General features: G+C 43.0%; 1 protein-coding gene across 2 annotated transcripts in view; it reads left to right on the top strand.

The window, feature by feature from the left end:
• The window catches only part of CLUH (clustered mitochondria homolog), a 58155-nt gene that overhangs the window by 14855 nt on the left and 23546 nt on the right, over positions 1–19754 (top strand). For both annotated transcript variants that reach the window (XM_073667798.1, XM_073667799.1), the window contains exons 2-7: positions 3045–3238; positions 3330–3501; positions 6042–6185; positions 13508–13635; positions 15441–15595; positions 16025–16150. In XM_073667798.1, the coding sequence (XP_073523899.1) occupies positions 3045–3238; positions 3330–3501; positions 6042–6185; positions 13508–13635; positions 15441–15595; positions 16025–16150 (919 nt within the window). The remainder of the gene's footprint in view (positions 1–3044; positions 3239–3329; positions 3502–6041; positions 6186–13507; positions 13636–15440; positions 15596–16024; positions 16151–19754) is intronic.

The raw sequence follows: 19754 nt of genomic DNA, 5'->3' as shown, positions 1-19754 counted from the left end.
GGAGCTTTGCACTCCTTATTTTCTAGCAGCCCTTTGGAGAATGAGTGGATGGCAGTCAGGCATACGACCTGCCATTCCCTTTTGTAATGGAGAGAAGTGCCCACCATGAATATAGGAGAACTCATGCATGGCCACTTCTTCATCTCAACTTATCCATTATGTCTCCTCCCACTCGTCCATTACACCAAAAATTGGGGGTGTCCAAAAGATGCCTACACAGTGCACCATTAGTACCTATATGTCTGGTGCTACCCTCCATTCATCTTCTTTCTGACATGGAAATACATGTGAGCAGCTACCAGATACTGTCTGATGCCAGGCAGACCTCAGGGCTACACATTACAGTATTTTGGGCCACATGTGGTCCCGGGCTGCAGGTGGTGCACCCCTGCATAATACTAAAGTCAGCTGAATGCGCCAATAAACTTATTTTGGTGGGCCTGGCCAACTAAGGAACACAGGGACCACCCCCGACTTTCTCAACAGAAGATGTTGGTGAATGAGAGGCTTTCAGAAGAATTGTGGAGCTTAATAATTTTTTTTTTTTTTTTCTTAATAATGAACTTTGCTAAATTGAAATTAATTTGAAAAATAAGTGAAACACAAAAAGCTGATTTCAATAATGCTTGTGTTTTCTTTAAATGGCTGAAAGCCCTAATTCAAGATCAAGAAGTACAATCCATATGGCTTTCAAGGGCGGAATGATGTTGTGTGTTTTTTTTTTTTTTTTTTACTTTTTCTCCAGGAAATACATTGCTTAAGGGAAAGAGCTCATATAATGGGGAATTTTATTTTTTTTGGTCATCTTTTTGAACAGTATCGGGTTTCTAAGTCCCTGAATATTTGCAATCTGAAGATGCTTATTGCTGGGTTTTGTGAGCACTTGGAAGCTAAATATCAAATTTCATAACGCTGTGAAATACCAAACTTTCCATGCCCTTCAGCATTTTCCATATTGGTTGTTTATTAATAATTCATATTTCCCATTTTATGCTTCACCCCCCCCCCCCATTTTATGGCTTGCATTAAAAAAACAACACAAATTGTAACAAGAAAAAAAAAAGCTACAGTAACCCTTTTGTTTCTGTTGGGAAAAAAATTAAACGTCAAGATTCTGTAATACCTGTGATTTTTGACCATTTGTCATTTGAAGTTTTATACATTTTTGACTTATTGAAATTCTATTGCAATGAGTTTTATGCCCCAGCGCGTCTTTACAGGGTTGGGCAAACTGCGGTCCGCAGGCCACATCTGGTCCTTTGGCTGTTCCTGTCCGGCCCGCATCCTGAGACAGTGAAAGGGCTAGAAATCAAAAGCAATGCAGCAGTGAAGTGCCGACAGCATCGCAGTGTGCACCTGACGCGCGTCGACCCTTAGTCACCGGTCCGATGTGCATGCGACATAGGAGAACCAAATGGAAGGAAGGTGATCGACCGGTGAGATCGAGTATGGGACGGGATAAAGGCCCCAATTCATCAAAGCGTTTACCGCAGAAAACTTGTGCACAGTGTGGACTTTAGGCATTTTCACTCCAGTTTTGGGCAGGTTCACGAAATTGGTGGAGCTGAGGAGGAGGTGGTACAAGGCATGGCAATACCCACCCGTCAGTCATCAATAGTGGTGGTGCTTCTTACAAGGAAGCGCATGTCGCTAATAAGATAAGATGTTTCTCTTAATGAGGGGCTTGCAGAAATAAAATGCTCCCAAGTTCATTAAGACTGGCGTACAAAAAGCCAGTCTTAATGAATCGATGCTAAAGATCAGGACAAGTATAGAGATGCTTCAATATATAAAATAAAAATAATAGTTTTACTGGGTTTCGTTTTTATAAACTATAAAAAGCAGTAAATTATATGGTGTTGATTAGCTGCTGCAAGTAAGAATGTTACAACATCGTAACATGGATTAGCAGACGCAGCCAGTCATTATACAATGACATTATTATTAATAATAATAATATTCAATGTCAAGTGATACTATTAATATTATTTTAGATTAATATTTTTAATAAAAATAAAAATAAATTATATTAAGTTCAGCCTGTTGGTTCGGCCCTCCACAATAGTCACTGTCTCTTACCTGGGCCTCTCGGGGAAAATTAATATGCCTCCTTTTCTTCCTCAAACTTCATATTTTCTCTTTGTTGCTTTCCCAAGAATTTAGCATTTTTATATATGTGACTGAGATGTTAAGTGCTCTGGGCATGACAGAGCACTTGAGACTGTCTCCAGAGGTTGTACCCCCACTCACTGGTGCCTGACGTCATGCACACAGTGAATTATTAGTCCAGCTAAAGAGGCTGGTTCTGGGCGAGGAAGCGACTCTGGAGGCAGTGGCCCCTTATGTGCTCAGGAGAACTTAACATCTCATTTGCATATAAATTAAAATGCTAATTTCTTGCGAAAACAGCAACTGATAGTGGATATAAATGGGTCAATGGAATTACATTTAAAGACCTGTATGCACATATATGTGGTTTTGGGGTGTTTACTAAGATAAGGATGACTTGTATATAACAGGTTTTAATGTGGGTGTCTGCTTTTAGTTTCCCATACTATGGAGCATTGGGTTTTTGTGGAAGCAATGTCTTAAAGGGTCAGGATCTGCATACTACCTTTTGTCATATCCACTCACTAGTGAAGTGATACTTGGCAGCAGGGCTGTGGAGTCTGTATAAAATGGTCCGACTCCTAAAATATATAATGAATTGGGTTCATTAGTACAATGCAGGAAGTGCTGAAATTTTTTTTATAGGAATTTGGAAAAGTCATGAAATGTCCTATAGATGTCTGTTTCCTGACCTAAGGATCTCTGCTTTTAGTTGAGATGAATGTGTGCTGCACTTTATGTACACGCTCAGTAGTAAGGCAGGGCTGTGGAGTCGGGAGTCAGGGAAATTGAGGAGTCGGAGGTTGCTGTTGTTACCTAGTCACTGGCTTTGCAACATTGGGTTATTGGTCGTGATTTCTACATATTTTGATATAATCACAGCAGATAATTTGACGATCACATATAAAATTACCTTTTTGGACTTTTTTCATTAGAACATCCAAGCGGGATGACTGTAATGAATGGAGATGGGGCCCACGAGCATCCCGCCGAGGTGGAGCCAAAGCAAAATGGACATGAAGTTGGTGAACAAGCAGAGGATGGAAGTGAACAGGAGGTCATCGTTATTCAGGATACTGGCTTCACAGTGAAGATACAAGTCCCTGGGATAGAAACATTTGCAATTCAGGTAACCAGTCGCTGCTTACTTCTGCCCTCATTCTGTACTTCTTTGGGAATAGTGCCGAATAAATAAGTAACATTGAATTTGCTTTCTTCAGGTGTCACCCCAGGAGATGGTCCAGGAGATCCATCAGGTCCTTATGGATAGGGAGGACACCTGCCATAGGACATGCTTTTCACTTCAGTTAGACGGGAATGTGTTGGACAACTTTGCAGAGCTCAAGACCATAGAAGGATTTGAGGAAGGTTCTGTCCTGAAAGTAGTTGAAGGTGGGTGATATAACATGTTTTGTCAGTCTGTGTTTTATTTAATAAGGGGCAAAAGGGCGTTGTAGACTTTCAAAGTGGACATGCACATTAGATATACACTGCTCAAAAAAAATAAAGGGGAACACTCAAATAACATCCTAGATCTGAATGAATGAAATATTCTCATTGAATACTTTGTTCTGTACAAAGTTGAATGTGCTGACAACAAAATCACACAAAAATCATCATTGGAAATCAAATTTATTAACCAATGGAGGCCTGGATTTGGAGTCACCCCCAAAATTAAAGTGGAAAAACACACTACAGGCTGATCCAACTTTGATGTAATGTCCTTAAAACAAGTCAAAATGATGCTCAGTATTATGTGTGGCCTCCACATGCCTGTATGACCTCCCTACAACGCCTGGGCATGCTCCTGATGAGGTTGCGGATGGTCTCCTGTGGGCTCTCCTCCCAGACCGGGACTAAAGCATCCACCAACTCCTGGACAGTCTGTGGTGCAACGTGACCTTGTGACCTTGGTGGATGGAGCGAGACATGATGTCCCAGATGTGCTCAATCGGATTCAGGTCTGGGGAACGGATGGGCCAGTCCATAGCTTCAATGCCTTCATCTTGCAGGAACTGCTGACACTCCAGCCACATGAGGTCTGGCATTGTCCTGCATTAGGAGGAACCCAGGGCCAACCGCACCAGCATATGGTCTCACAAGGGGTCTGAGGATCTCATCTCGGTACCTAATGACGGTCAGGCTACCTCTGGCGAGTTCATGGAGGGCTATGCGGCCCTCCAAAGAAATGCCACAGAACACCAGGATTGGCAGGGTCGCCACTGGCGCCCTGTGCTCTTCACAGATGAAAGCAGGTTCACACTGAGCACATGTGACAGAATCTGAAGACGCCATGGAGAGCGATCTGCTGCCTGCAAGATCCTTCAGCATGACCGGTTTGGCAGTGGGTCAGTAATGGTGTGGGGTGGCATTTCTTTGGAGAGCCACACAGCCCTCCTTGTGCTCTCCCGAGGTGGCCTGACTGCCATTAGGTACCGAGATGAGATCCTCAGACCCCTTGTGAGACCATATGCTGGTGCGGTTGGCCCTGGGTTCCTCCTAATGCAGTACAATGCCAGACCTCATGTGGCTGGAGTGTCAGCAGTTCCTGCAAGACGAAGGCATTGAAGCTATGGACTGGCCCGTCCGTTCCCCAGACCTGAATCAGATTGAGCACATCTGGGACATCATGTCTCGCTCCATCCACCAACGTCATGTTGCACCACAGACTGTCCAGGAGTTGGTGGATGCTTTAGTCCAGGTCTGGGAGGAGATCCCACAGGAGACCATCCGCAACCTCATCAGGAGCATGCCCAGGCATTGTAGGGAGGTCATACAGGCACGTGGAGGCCACACACAATACTGAGCCTCATTTTGACTTGTTTTAAGGACATTACATCAAAGTTGGATCAGCCTGTAGTGTGTTTTTCCACTTTAATTTTTTTTTTTTGGGAGGGGGGGGGGGGGGCTCCAAATCCAGGCCTCCATTGGCTAATAAATTTGATTTCCATTGATGAGTTTTGTGTGATTTTTGTTGTCATCACATTCAACTTTGTACAGAACAAAGTATTCAATGAGAATATTTCATTCATTCAGATCTAGGATATGTTATTTGAGTGTTCCCTTTATTTTTTTGAGCAGTGTAGGTTGTCTGAATCTGCTCATTTTTGGTGGGATTGATTGATCATCTAATGCGAATTGTGATGTCCTGCTCTCCCTAGATGGCAGCTGTCTTGGGGAAAGAACAGATGGGGTTATGTTGAATTTTGTTTTTCAGCAGATAAACCACCTCTAGCTGTATCTGATGGCGACATACTCCCTCTCCTCTTAATGAATGCACATTTTTCCGAGTGTGTGTGTGTATGCGGAGGTCGGGAGTCATAGCTGTCGGCTGAAAACAGATTCAGACAACAGCTATCTAAAGTGTATGGCCAGTGTTGGCGCTTCATGGCCCAACTGGGCCACCTTGACCTTTCTTGGATGTACTTTGTACAGGTATATAGGGAAAATGACAACACTTCCACATAGAAGCACATGGGCCTCAATTAATCAAGACTGGTGTGAGGGGGTGGAGTGCAATGCGCACGCCTTAATGAATCATGCGAGGCACCTGTTTGTATACCTTGTCACACATCTTACTCTGTAGTAAGATCTGTCGTGTAAGGAATGCCGTCGCTCGTCATGAATTTGACGAGTGGGAGTCGCCATGCCCCATCACTACTCAGCTCTGCCCACTTTATCGGAGCTGCGCAAAAATGGCGTCGAAAGACCAAATGTTGCAAAATTTTTGCAACTCTTCAAAGCTTTTAACTCTAGAATTCTGGCGTAAAAGCTTTGATGAATCAGGGAAATTGTGTACAGTCATTTTAAGTGATTTGGTAGACTTTAGTTGGCACTCTTTGATCAAAAGATTTTTTTTTTTTAGATGTATGGTCTTAGTTTTGTGGCTGGCTGATTAGATTATAACTTGTGCATTACATTTTCACTTTTAGAACCATACACTGTGCGTGAGGCCAGGATTCATGTCCGTCACATAAGAGACTTATTGAAAAGCCTGGACCCCTCTGATGCTTTCAATGGAGTGGACTGCAACTCCCTGTCATTCCTAAGTGTCTTTACAGATGGCGACCTTGGAGGTAAGTCAGGTTAGATCCCTTGCTACACTTAAAAGTAGATTTTTGAACATACACACTGTTGCAGATTTTAGCTTTCAGCAGAATCATCAGCACAGACATTGAGAGAGAATGATAACCAAAACAAAAGCAGATCACCAGAAGTGAAATGCCATCTCCAAAATTAAACAAGAAGCCCAAACAAGAATCTAATAGGTATCTGAAGTGAATCAGACAAATAAATAAATATAATAAAGGGATACCCAAGACTCATTGGAGATCAATACAAAATATAGTCTTTATTCATAAACATATTTATCTAGACAAAGATAACATATAAAGAGGTATAGGGAGAAGAGCAGCTAAAACAATAAGAGATACAGGGTATATAAACCCAAGATAGTACGAGGACCGTAGCTAAAGCCCCAGATAAATATCACATAAATAGTGGTTTAATACAGATAAAATATATCAAGAAATGACAAGGTAATAATGCTGCAATGAAGCACAGAGAATAATGATGAATTTAAGATAAGAACAATCATTGAAGACACAATACCATGCTGGCTAGAAGAAAATATAATAATCTGGAATGTCTTAGTCTATCAAAAATGGAAGTGAGGGACAAACGGCTGATATAGATGAGCAGCCTAACATTAGTTAAGTCATGTAGCACTATACTAGCCAGTATTATGTAAGTGATTACCTTGAGTCATAGTAAGAATCAGGGGCTCGTAGTAGCGGTCTGCAAAACGCCTCGACGCGCGTTTCGCCTCCTCGGCTTCGTCAGGGGGCGTGACTAAGATAAGAGGTGGGTCCTATTTATATGAGTAAGATGTGTGTAACTGCCAATCGGCGCGCTGTCCCCCGCGATGCCGCGCCCCCAGCGATGACGCGGACCGCCGTGCTGCCCGCGCGATGAGGAGGAGGAACAACGTCACCCCCCCCCCATCGCCCAGGCAACCACGCACAGACCCCGACGCCGCCGGAGCGCCGCAGCGCGCGAGAGAGAGCGCGTCCTTAGATACACCGACAGGAGGGACTACGGACACAAGTGCCTGGTACTCGCTAATGGCGTCATTGCAGCCAGGGGGTGGCCAGTCCCCTGCTGCCAATGAGGACAAATAGGAGGGCAGGAAAAAAATATTGGAAACAGCCTGCCTATATCTATAATAATAAAAAGTATAGGGTAGGCATCTAATAGGTCATGCCAAATACCATGAAGTCCTATACTATGAGGAAGATTAGTGATCTTCCAAGTGCTATGCACGGTATAACGGTATGAACATACATAAATACTGATAAGTCAATAAGAGAAGACCGAAACAAAAAATATAAATACAATTATTGTGCACATATGCATAAGTAGATGGACTGCAGGTAGAAGGGAATCTTGATAGGAAGCCATCTGTAGAAGTCCCTCAGAAGATGTATGATGTTTAATGTCGTTATAGTGGAACATCATAGCCTCATATCAGGATAAACAAAACCGGTGATAAGATGATGGTCAATAGATGACAGAACACTGAGGGGTATCAAAGAGTATGGAATCAATAATGAATACAAACAATACATCACATAAAAAAGGTAAAAGAAAGACATAAGGGGACCCATCATTAAAAGTTGCGCACAGAAAAAATATTTACAAAAAAGACTTGAAGCTAACAGACTCATTTAAACCAGAGGGCATAACCGTGTCCAATATAATAATCCAACGTGTCTCTTTTTGGAGCAGTTTTTGTTTAATATTGCCACCCCTAATGCCCATATAAACTCTATCAATGCCTCGCGCCGAAAGACCCTTAGGGTTACAACCATGGGCATCAAAAAAATGCCTAGGGATGGATTTAAGTTGTTGAGGGTCTAAGCAGGAGGCGGCATTTTTTATGTCTCTAATATGTTCCTGAATGCGAATTTTAAGGGGTCTTGTAGTCATTCCAATATAGACTAAATCACAAGGACATCGAATATGATAGACAACTGCTTCCGTTTCGCATGTGATATGATGTACAATCTTGAAGTTTTTATTCCTACCGGAGTCTGAAAACTCCCCCGTTTTGGTAATGTATTTACAGATTGAACATCTACCACAGGCGAAACAGCCCCATGGTGGACCCTTACTGCCAGGAAAGAACTGTTTTTTTGGAGGGACATAATGACTTCTGGAGACGATATCTCCGAGGGTCTTAGCTCTACGCCATGTTATAAGAGGTTGTTTAGTGAGCTGGCCGCGTAAATCACGGTCCGTAAGTAGAATTGGCCAATGTTTAGCAAAGATCTTTTTAATATTGAACCAATTCGTATTAAATGTGGTAATAAATCTAGGTAATATGTCAGTATTCGTTTTCTTTTTAATATTAGACAGTAGACGTTGTCTACTGATGGCTTTGGCTCGTAAAAAGCCGCGTTTAATGTCCTGCTTAGGATAGCCCCTATCCTGGAATCTACGAGATAGATCATATGCTTGGTGGCGAAAGTTATTGTCGTTAGAACAAATACGTCGTGCCCGTAAGAATTGCCCTACAGGGATTGAGCTTTTTAGTTTTGGCGGGTGTGAGGAAGAGTAATGTAATAGTGCGTTAGTGGAGGTCTCCTTCCTAAAAATGTCAGTCTCAATTCTATTATCTCCAGATTTGGTGATAAGTAGATCTCGAAAATCAACTGAAGTCTGACTGTATTTCCAGGTTAAATGGATGTTACGGGTGTTTTTATTAAGGCTGTCAAGGAATATCTCCAGTTGCGAGATGGAGCCCTGCCAGATAAACAATATATCATCGATATATCTCGACCAGGACATGACGGCTTCATGGCCCCGTGTATTAAGGACCGTGTCCCTCTCCCACAGCCCCAGGAAAAGATTAGCATATGAGGGCGCACAAGACGCCCCCATTGCTGTACCCTGGAGCTGTAGGAAGGGGCGGTCCTTAAACACAAAATAATTGTGTTTAAGAATAAACTCCAAAAGGGAAAGAATGAATAATATAAGATCTGGGTCAAGATTGGTCATGGTCAGAAAGAATTCTACAGCCGTCATGCCCTGGTCGTGACGTATCGAGGTATATAAGGACTCCACATCGCAAGTGACGAGCCACATATCTTCCTCAAGAGTAATCCCATCTAAGCGTTTTAGAACATCAGTAGTGTCCCTTACAAAAGATGGGAGTGTCTCCACACATCCTTGAAGGTAAAAATCCACAAATTTGCATATAGGTTCACAAAGACCCCCAATACCCGAGACAGTGGGTCTGCCTGGTGGGTGGAGGGGGTCCTTGTGAACCTTAGGCAAAAGATAAAAGGTAGTCACCACTGGAAATTCGTGAAGCAGTGCCTCTTTCATTTTTGGGAGGATGACCGAGTTGTCCACGGCATCATCCAGTAAATGTGAAAGTTCTCTTGCAAAGGTTATGGTAGGAATACTATCCAGCCTTCTATAATTTTGAACATTATTAAGTTGTCTAAAGGCTTCACGTTCATATGCTAGAACAGGCCATAATACAACGTTCCCGCCCTTGTCCGCCCTTTTGATTACAATGTCCTTAAGATTTTTGAGTTCCTGGACAGCCTGTCTTTGTGATCTAGACAGGTTGTCCTTAAGGATACCCTCCCTAAGTTGAAGGAGGTCTTTTTTGACCAGTTTGACAAAAATGTCAACTTGAGAACAGGTGGACAGGGGCGGGAACGCATGTGAGCGTCTGTATAGATGTGTAGGAGATTTCGTAGTGTTATCAGCGCTTTCGGCCGCTAAAGATTCGAGATCCTGTAAGGCCCGAATTTCGGCATCCGAAGAGAGCGCTTCGGGTCTGTGTGATCCTGAACTAAAATACTTTTTAAAGATAAGCTTACGAGCAAATAATTCAAGATCTTTAATGGTGGTAAAGTAATCGTAGCCCTCCACCGGTGAAAAAGAGAGACCCCTAGATAGCACCTCGATCTGTGACTTAGATAGAGTATAACTGGATAGGTTGATTACCTTTAGGTTCTCTTTCCTTTCTTTTGTCTGAAGTTGTAGGGATGATTTTTCTTTTGTATATATGGAGTCCTGAGCTGCTGAAGAGTATTTATAGGCAATGCCTCGCCGGGCAAAGCCCGCTTGTCTAAAAAATGTCCTCCACATTCTTCTTCAGAGGTAGAAGAAATACTCGAGGCCGACTGAGACCTACTACGTAATTTATTGTATCTATTTTTGTGGTGCCAGTGATAGATATTCTTGGACTGATAATCCTCGAGATCCCTCAGATATTTTTTAGTTTTAAAATTCTGGATCTCAGATTCCCATTTGGAAAGTTCTTCCTCCAAGGATAAATCAAAGTTTTTATACTCATCAGATGGAAGTAGGGATAGAATTTTCTCCCTCAGGGAGTCAATCTCTTTTTCAATAGGTTCTAGCGCCTTTTTATCGGCACCAATAGTGCCGATAGTCTGTTAGCTTCAAGTCTTTTTTGTAAATATTTTTTCTGTGCGCAACTTTTAATGATGGGTCCCCTTATGTCTTTCTTTTACCTTTTTTATGTGATGTATTGTTTGTATTCATTATTGATTCCATACTCTTTGATACCCCTCAGTGTTCTGTCATCTATTGACCATCATCTTATCACCGGTTTTGTTTATCCTGATATGAGGCTATGATGTTCCACTATAACGACATTAAACATCATACATCTTCTGAGGGACTTCTACAGATGGCTTCCTATCAAGACTCCCTTCTACCTGCAGTCCATCTACTTATGCATATGTGCACAATAATTGTATTTATATTTTTTGTTTCGGTCTTCTCTTATTGACTTATCAGTATTTATGTATGTTCATACCGTTATACCGTGCATAGCACTTGGAAGATCACTAATCTTCCTCATAGTATAGGACTTCATGGTATTTGGCATGATCTATTAGATGCCTACCCTATACTTTTTATTATTATAGATATAGGCAGGCTGTTTCCAATATTTTTTTCCTGCCCTCCTATTTGTCCTCATTGGCAGCAGGGGACTGGCCACCCCCTGGCTGCAATGACGCCATTAGCGAGTACCAGGCACTTGTGTCCGTAGTCCCTCCTGTCGGTGTATCTAAGGACGCGCTCTCTCTCGCGCGCTGCGGCGCTCCGGCGGCGTCGGGGTCTGTGCGTGGTTGCCTGGGCGATGGGGGGGGTGACGTTGTTCCTCCTCCTCATCGCGCGGGCTGCACGGCGGTCCGCGTCATCGCTGGGGGCACGGCATCGCGGGGGACAGCGCGCCGATTGGCAGTTACACACATCTTACTCATATAAATAGGACCCACCTCTTATCTTAGTCACGCCCCCTGACGAAGCCGAGGCGAAACGCGCGTCGAGGCGTTTTGCAGACCGCTACTACGAGCCCCTGATTCTTACTATGACTCAAGGTAATCACTTACATAATACTGGCTAGTATAGTGCTACATGACTTAACTAATGTTAGGCTGCTCATCTATATCAGCCGTTTGTCCCTCACTTCTATTTTTGATAGACTAAGACATTCCAGATTATTATATTTTCTTCTAGCCAGCATGGTATTGTGTCTTCAATGATTGTTCTTATCTTAAATTCATCATTATTCTCTGTGCTTCATTGCAGCATTATTACCTTGTCATTTCTTGATATATTTTATCTGTATTAAACCACTATTTATGTGATATTTATCTGGGGCTTTAGCTACGGTCCTCGTACTATCTTGGGTTTATATACCCTGTATCTCTTATTGTTTTAGCTGCTCTTCTCCCTATACCTCTTTATATGTTATCTTTGTCTAGATAAATATGTTTATGAATAAAGACTATATTTTGTATTGATCTCCAATGAGTCTTGGGTATCCCTTTATTATATTTATTTATTTGTCTGATTCACTTCAGATACCTATTAGATTCTTGTTTGGGCTTATTGAGAGAGAATGAACTGTTTTTTTGGGACATATGGCAACAATTATCTTCATCAACATGGAGGATACAGGAAAGGGCTGACACAAACAAACCACTGAAGTCATACAGTACAGTCAAACTACACATCTTTACAAGCTGTGACAATTATCACCGCACCATCTGCTGTCTGCTCCACTGTGTCCTGTGCATAAGCCTGCAGCTGCTGTATGCTCCAGTGCACTCTTGCTTTATCTTCTAAGAAAAGTAAGGCTCTACACAGACGTAGGCCGGTTTCACACGTCCGCGTATCTCAGGTACCGGAAAAACCGGTACCAGAGATATCCATGTCCGAGTGTGTCACACATGTGGCAACCGTGTGCCGCATCAGGATCACACGGACGGAGCCTGAGAATCAGCGCTACAGTTAGCGCTGTTCCCAAGCTCTGGGTGCTGAACACTGCCCTCATCATGGTCCCCTGCCGGTGCTGCCATCAGCACCAGCAGGGATAATGATGAGCATAGTAGTGGTCTTCTCCTGTAGTGTCCGCCTGTAAAAATAAGAATAAAATAATAAAATCCATGTACTAGCCTCTTCTAGGTGTCCCCCGCTGTAATACTTGCGACTGCTGCTGCCAAGGAGCCGGGGAGAATGAGTTTCTCCGGAGCTACGCTCAGTGAGTGACAGGATATCGCTCCTGAGCCGCTCGTTCTCCCTGGCTCCTCGGCAGCAGTGGTCACATGGTTTACAGCGGGGGGGGGGGACACCTAGGAGAGGTGAGTACATGGATTTTATTATTTTTACAGGTGGGGACACTGTGGGAGCCGACTACCACTACCCTCATCATTGTCCCTGCTGGTGCTGATCGCAGCGCTGGCAGGGAACCATGATGAGGGCAGTGTTCAGCACCGGCACTTAGGAACAGCGCTAACTGTAGCGTTGATTCCCAGGCGCCAGTACGTGTCACACGGATATCATCCGTGTGGTACATTTTGCGGACAGTGTATCTGCAAAAAAAGTACATGTCTCCGTGGGGAGCACACGGACACACGGTTCGTGAAAACAAACTGCGACGTGCACAGACCCATTGATTTTAATGGGACTGCGTGTCAGTGTCTCCGGTACGTGTGGAAACTGTCACCACACGTACCGGAGATACTGACTTGTGAAAGAGCCCTTAGTGTAATATAGCCTGCGGTTTGTGTTGGGGGGGATTTAATAGACCTGTAATAAGTCATTGGGACTCATTACCAAAGTAATCAATTATAAAGCCAGAATTGTGAATACAACTTTTCTTTCTGATCCATCCTTAAAGCCCGGCAGTTTATAATCTGCTATGTGGATGTGTATGTGCCTCACGTATCTTTTGCATTATTTCAAAACTTGTATATACGGAGTTAAAAAAAATATCCAAATTGTTTTTTTGTTTTCTTTTTAATAGGAGGAAAATAACAGTAATTGTTTATCCTCTTGTTTTCAGAAAGTGGAAAAAAGAAAAAGAAAGGCAATGAACTTGAACAAATAGATTGTACCCCCCCTGAAAATATTTTACCTGGAAGCAAAGAGAGACCCCTATGTCCCCTGCAGCCACAGAGCAAGGACTGGAAGGTAAGTGATAGGGTTTATGGTACATTAATAGCTGGTCTTCTCCGTTCCCATGCCTTATTAGTGTATATGGATGATGTGAGAGTGGTGAGCTCAAGTTATCTATGTATTAATCAGCCATTCAGTATAGTAGTTGCAAACAGCAAATGACCCCAGCAAAATCAGCCAGGCTTTCCCTGGGGTAGGAGAAGCCCCCTGTGTGAAAATCTGATAACTGGGACTGCGTCCATTCATAAAGGTGGTATAATTCTCCAATAGCACCTTCAATCTGCTGCATCTTCAGACCTGTCTATGTTAATAAATACTAGGACCCCTTTCACATAACAATTTTGGGGCATTTTTTTCTTCACTTTCTATTGTGCTTTTCTTCTGTAATCCCCCTTTTTTAGAAGATATAAATAAATTGACATCTAGGTGTTACCAATCCTCTTGTTAGAGAGGCGTGTCCCACACCCTCTGAAACGATCAGCACTGATTGGACCATGTCAGACTGTCCAGGGACATGCCCCCAGCTGGCAACACCCAGATGTCAATTATTCTTAGAAGAAATAACAGAAGAATGGCACCATGCTGGGCGAATCCATATACACCAGGCACTGTATAGGGTCCTATGAGACATCCACGCCCACAAGTGCCCTCCACCCAGCGACTCTTTGAAAAAGGTTTCTCAAACAGAAACGTCAAGATGATCGCACCCAAGGTTCATCATTTAACGACTTCACGACATGCGCCGTACATGTCTTTTCCGGGCACATGTCAGCTGATTCTTACAGCGGACATGTGGCCGCAACAGCCGTGGGTGGAATCGCGATCCAACCGCGGCTGTTAACTAGTTAAATGCTGTTGTCAAACTCTTTAACTCGCGCTTCCGGGATGGGCAAAGCCAATTGGCGACCCCTGTCACGTGATCACAGGTCACTGATGTGTTGGCATAACAACCTGGGGTCTGGATGAGACCCCTGTGGTTGTCTCAGCCGATCTGCTATGAGCGCCACCCTGTGGTCAGCATTCATAGCAGATGAGCACTTTTGTTACACATAGCAGGGCTGAACTGCTATGTGTAACAGAGGCGATCGGACAATCACAGCTTCAAATCTCCTAAGGAGACTATTAAAGCAAGTAAAAAGTAGAAAAAATGTTTTTTAAAAAATATAAAAGTTTAAATCACCCCCCTTTCGCCCCATTCAAAATAAAACAATTAAAAAGAAAACAAACATACACATATTTGATATTGCCGTGTTCAGAATCGCCCGATCTATCAATATAAAAAAAAAATTAATCAGATCGGTTAACGGCGTAACGAGAAAAAAAAAATTCAAACGACAGAATTAAGTTTTTTTTGTCGTCACAACATTGCAATAACAGGTGATTAAAAGATCGTATCTGAACCAAAATGGTATCAATAAAAAACGTCAACTCAGCACACAAAAAAATAAGCCTTCACCTGGCTCCAGATCCCGAAAAATGGAGACGCTACGGGTCTCGGGGAAAATGGCGCCTTTTTTTTTTTAAACAAACTTTGGATTTGTTTTTCACCACTCAAATAAAAAAGAACCTATACATGTTTGGTGTCTACGAACTCATAATGACCTGTCATTATTATTCTCCATGGCACACTTAGCATTTAGTGAAAATGGTAAAAAAAATGAAAAAAATAAATAAAAAAAATTGTGGAATTGTACTTTTTTTGCAATTTCACCGCAGTTGGGATTTTTTCCCTGTTTTCCAGTACACGTTATGGTAAAACCAATGGTGGCGTTCAAATGAAAAGTGTGAGGCACTTTTTGACAATGATTTTTTTTTTGCAGCCTTTACAGTGTTTGAAAGTGTTCACTATGAGCGGCTGGAACCCCCCTCCCGGAAATAGGAAGATGCATGGAGATCTGATGTACCTGTATGTGATCACCATGGAGGACCGTCATGTCAGCATCACTGCGTCTACCCGGGGATTCTACCTCAACCAGTAGGTTTGGGGATTTTACCTGGGAATAGGCTTAGCACTGTCTGTCTGGTCATTCTGAGTTACATTTAGTGTATTCATATTAACACCGAACTTGTCTAGTTTCCTCTTGGCATATACTCTGCAGATATACATCAGCATATATAGGAATATAGACAGAAAAGTGAATCCACCTTTTACTATTTTTTTTTTATTTATTGGTTGAAAATAAAGAATGGATGAATATATCCCTCCATTGTTTTATATGGGCACCGTATCATTCTCTAGCAAGGAGTTGAGAGCTGGACTTTGCATCTTGGCTCTGGGAGTTTCTTCCATTTTCCTCTGTGGCCATCTGTTCAGCTCCTCTATCAAGTTTCATAGGTGTTTAATTCCCATCTTGTGTTCACTCTTATGTAAACTACTTTGTAACTCTAGGTTAATTGTTTTCAGATCTACAGCTTACACCTTCAATCCCAAACCAGCCAACCCCAGCTTCCTCAGTCACTCTTTGGTGGAGCTGCTTAATCAAGTCAGTCCTACATTCAAGAAGAATTTTGCTGCGCTACAGAAGAAAAGGTAAAGCTTTATACTTCCAAAAACATTAAATGATTTTCCAAACCTGATTTAAAAAAATAAATAAATAAAAAAATAACCTTACCAATCCCTGACGCTCGAAGTCTGCCCTGCTGGTCTTTGTGGTTCTTTTTCTGTCTGGCTACAGTGGTCACATTCCTATTCCAATCAATGACCATTGCATTGGCTCCAGCAGTCACACGTGTGTATGGCCAGGACAAGATGGAAAAGATATATATGTGTAATAATATTTTATTTTCTTTCAGTCACTCACAAAGCATTAAAGAGGTTGTCCATTACTATATCATTGATGACCTATCCTAAGGATAGGTCATGAATACCTGATCGTGGGGGTGCAACACCCGGCACCCCCGCCGATCAGCTATTCTCAGTTCCAACGGTGGCCACAAGGGCTCAGTCGCGGAGCTGCTCCGTCTGATAGTGGCCGCAGCCGGGTACTGCACATTCAAATTAATAGGGGGCTGTGCAGCTCCCGGCCGCGGCCACTATTGGATGGAGCAGCTCCATAACTGTGCACTTCCGGCCGCCACCAGCACCAAGAACAGCTGATCGGATGGGGGAGGGCCGAGATGTTTCACCCCTACCGATCACATATTAATTACATATCCTAAGGATAGGCCAACAATGATAAAGTAATGCACAACCTCTTTAAAGGCGTTTTCCCACGAACAAAAGTTGATTTTAATCAATAGATCTTGGAATAATAATAATTTCCACAATTGGTTGTGTTTAAATAAAATGTTCCTGTTCTGAGATAGTCTTATAAATGTGCCCCTGCTGTGTACTGTGTAATGGCTGTGTCTGACCGTGCAGGAACATGGTCTGATCATACCACAGCTCCTGGGCAGGGGAGGAAGCGAAAGAGTATACTGACAGGACAGCAGGGAATCACAGCTGATTCTTTTTGTGAGGTAAAACATTTCACTGCCTGATTTTAAACAATGTTTTACTTCAAAGAATCATTTGTGATCCCCTGCTTTCCTGTCTGTAAACTCTTGCTCTTACTGTGGTATGATCAGACGATGTTCCTGCACGGTGAGACACAGCCATTACACAGTACACAGCAGGAGCACATTTATAAGATTATCTCAGCACAGGAACATTTAATTTAAACACATCCAATTGTGGAAGTTATTATTATTCCAAGATCTATTGATTAAAATGAACTTCTGTTTGTGGTAAAACCCCTGCAACTGCCTAGGGTCAGATAAACCGCCGCCAGAATTCGGCTTCAGTTGTAGAACCAGTCTTAATTTTTTGATTCCATCGGCATGAGATTTCACTCTAAGCTAGCCTTTTTATTCCGGTGGAAGGTCAAATTCACATTTTACAGTTTTTTTTCAGCGCCCAAAGGGAGGAGAAGTATAAAGTTATGTTCACAGGTGGCAAATATATTTTATGTATATAACACAGGACAAACGCTTAAAGAAGTTGTCCACTACATGGACAACCCCTTCTCATACCCCACACTTGGCCCCGATAAAATATAAAAGCTTATACTCATCCCCCGTGCCGGCGCCATTCCAACGGTGCCAGCAATTGCTTTGCCTGGGGCTCCCATGCAGTTAGGACACATGACCCTGGTACCTGATCAGTGCTGGCGTCACTGTTACCGCGTTCGGACAAATTGAACATGAAGAGGAAGGTCCGGGCTGCGACTTATCTGACTTCCTCTTCATGTTTAATTCGACAGAAGGCGGAGACAGTGACGCTGGTGCTGATTGGGCGCAAGCCTCACGTGTCACAACAGCCGCACGGGAGATCCAGGACCGCGAGTGCTGACACCACTGGAACAGAGCCGGAACATGAGGGGAGTATAAGGTGTGCTTTTTTATTTCATCGGGGCCAAACATCTAGATCAAGAAGGGGATGTCCTAGTAGTGGGTAACACTTTTAAGGAAAAATCTGCAGAAGAAATTAATTTGGTGAAACTGCAGGAGTAATTTTCTACGTGTGCGTGTACCCGAATTTTAATCTACAGTAGTGACCTGGACTCTAAACTCTGAATTTCTCTGGATTCATGTAGGCTTTGCAGTGTATGAACCAGACTGTGTTCACACTTTTCGTACTTTGTGACATGCACACAGGCAAATGCAATCCCCTACAGAAAAGTAGCCTGTGTGCCGGCAGATCTATAGCTCGTGAGGCCTGGGTCTGGGAATGGGCTGAGAAGTGATAACATTTTGGCGTATTTTTATTAGTTTTGATGCAGATTGAGTGTTTTTTGCATAAGTATGTCTAATTTGTTTGAAAGGCATATTTTTGGGGATATGTTATGTCTGTAAGGATCCATTGATGTATTCATGGAAAATGCAGCTATATAAGTCTATTGTACTCGAGTAAGTCTCATACTTGCCGCAGAATTGGTCGTCCCCAGTACAGATCAGTGTCTGCCTGTGTGTGTGTGTGTGTGCAGCACCTGCTTCTCTGTGCACAGCCTAATCGTGTGTGTGGCACCTGCTTCTCTGTGCGCAGCCTAATCGTGTGTGCGGCACCTGCTTCTCTGTGCGCAGCCTAATCGTGTGTGCGGCACCTGCTTCTCTGTGCGCAGCCTAATCGTGTGTGCTCGGTCTGCCCGGTGCAGCAATTAGTCTGGCATTCTTGTAGACGGAGTGGGAATTTTTCTGCTGACTGTGCTGGGAAGTTACTGAGACTCTGCGGGAGACACCTAGATGTGATGACTCCCTGTGTAAATCCCTGGGATTCTCTCATTAAATCATATCATTGGTGTAACCCAGCATGCGCTGAAAATAGATAGGAATTCATTGTGATCCATCACAGTGGGGAAGCCGAGGCGTCTCTGAAATTAGGATTGTTAGTTTGTATCTGGTTTACTTGCCTAAGTTAGTGCTTCAGGATTTTTTTTTCTACATTTACATTTGATAGACTCAGTTGTGTTTTTGTTTTGTTTTTTACCCTTGACATATCTGCATAAGCTAACTTATTAAATGTTCTTTTTTTCTGACAAATAGTATTTTCTATGAATCACACTTGATCCTGCGCTCATATGTGTTAGTTATGACATTATACTGATGGACTGCCCTATTAGAATTTGCTACAGAGCAGGGATGTCAATCTTACCCATAGAGGGCCAAAATGAAAAAACGTGGAAAAAATTGCAGGCCAACCAGTATACAGAATAATGGGCCCCCCATAGTCCTCGATGCAGCATAATGGGCCCCCCATAGTCCTCGATGCAGCATAGTGGGCCCCACATAGGGGTGGCGGTTCTGCTGTCGCGGGCCAAATGTAACCACCCTGCTGGCCAGATTTGGCCCACTGACCAGAGTTTGACATGTATGCTATAGAGAGAGCCTAGATACATAGACACATCCGGCCTGAGGACCTGCATGGAGACTTGCGCATTTGTTATCGAGCAGTACTTACGAAACCAAGGACTTTGGCTATTTTTTCTTAGATCTTTTACACCTGATGAAGCTGGTGGACTTGCTTTTAAAATTCTTGGCAAAGTATTCCAGCCTGATATTAGGCTGAGCATTTTTTTTTTCTCTAGCTGGACTTGTAAAATGCTCATTTCAAGAATTCATATTCAGATTATACAGCTATTATGACATGGATTTTCAAA

Source organism: Phyllobates terribilis, unplaced genomic scaffold (assembly GCF_046119375.1).
Source record: "Phyllobates terribilis strain yellow unplaced genomic scaffold, ASM4611937v1 Scaffold_2__4_contigs__length_985480577, whole genome shotgun sequence".
In the NCBI taxonomy this organism is placed as follows: Eukaryota; Metazoa; Chordata; class Amphibia; order Anura; family Dendrobatidae; genus Phyllobates; species Phyllobates terribilis.
Note: the sequence above shows the minus strand (reverse complement) of the source record. Positions and strands in the feature narration are given on the sequence as shown.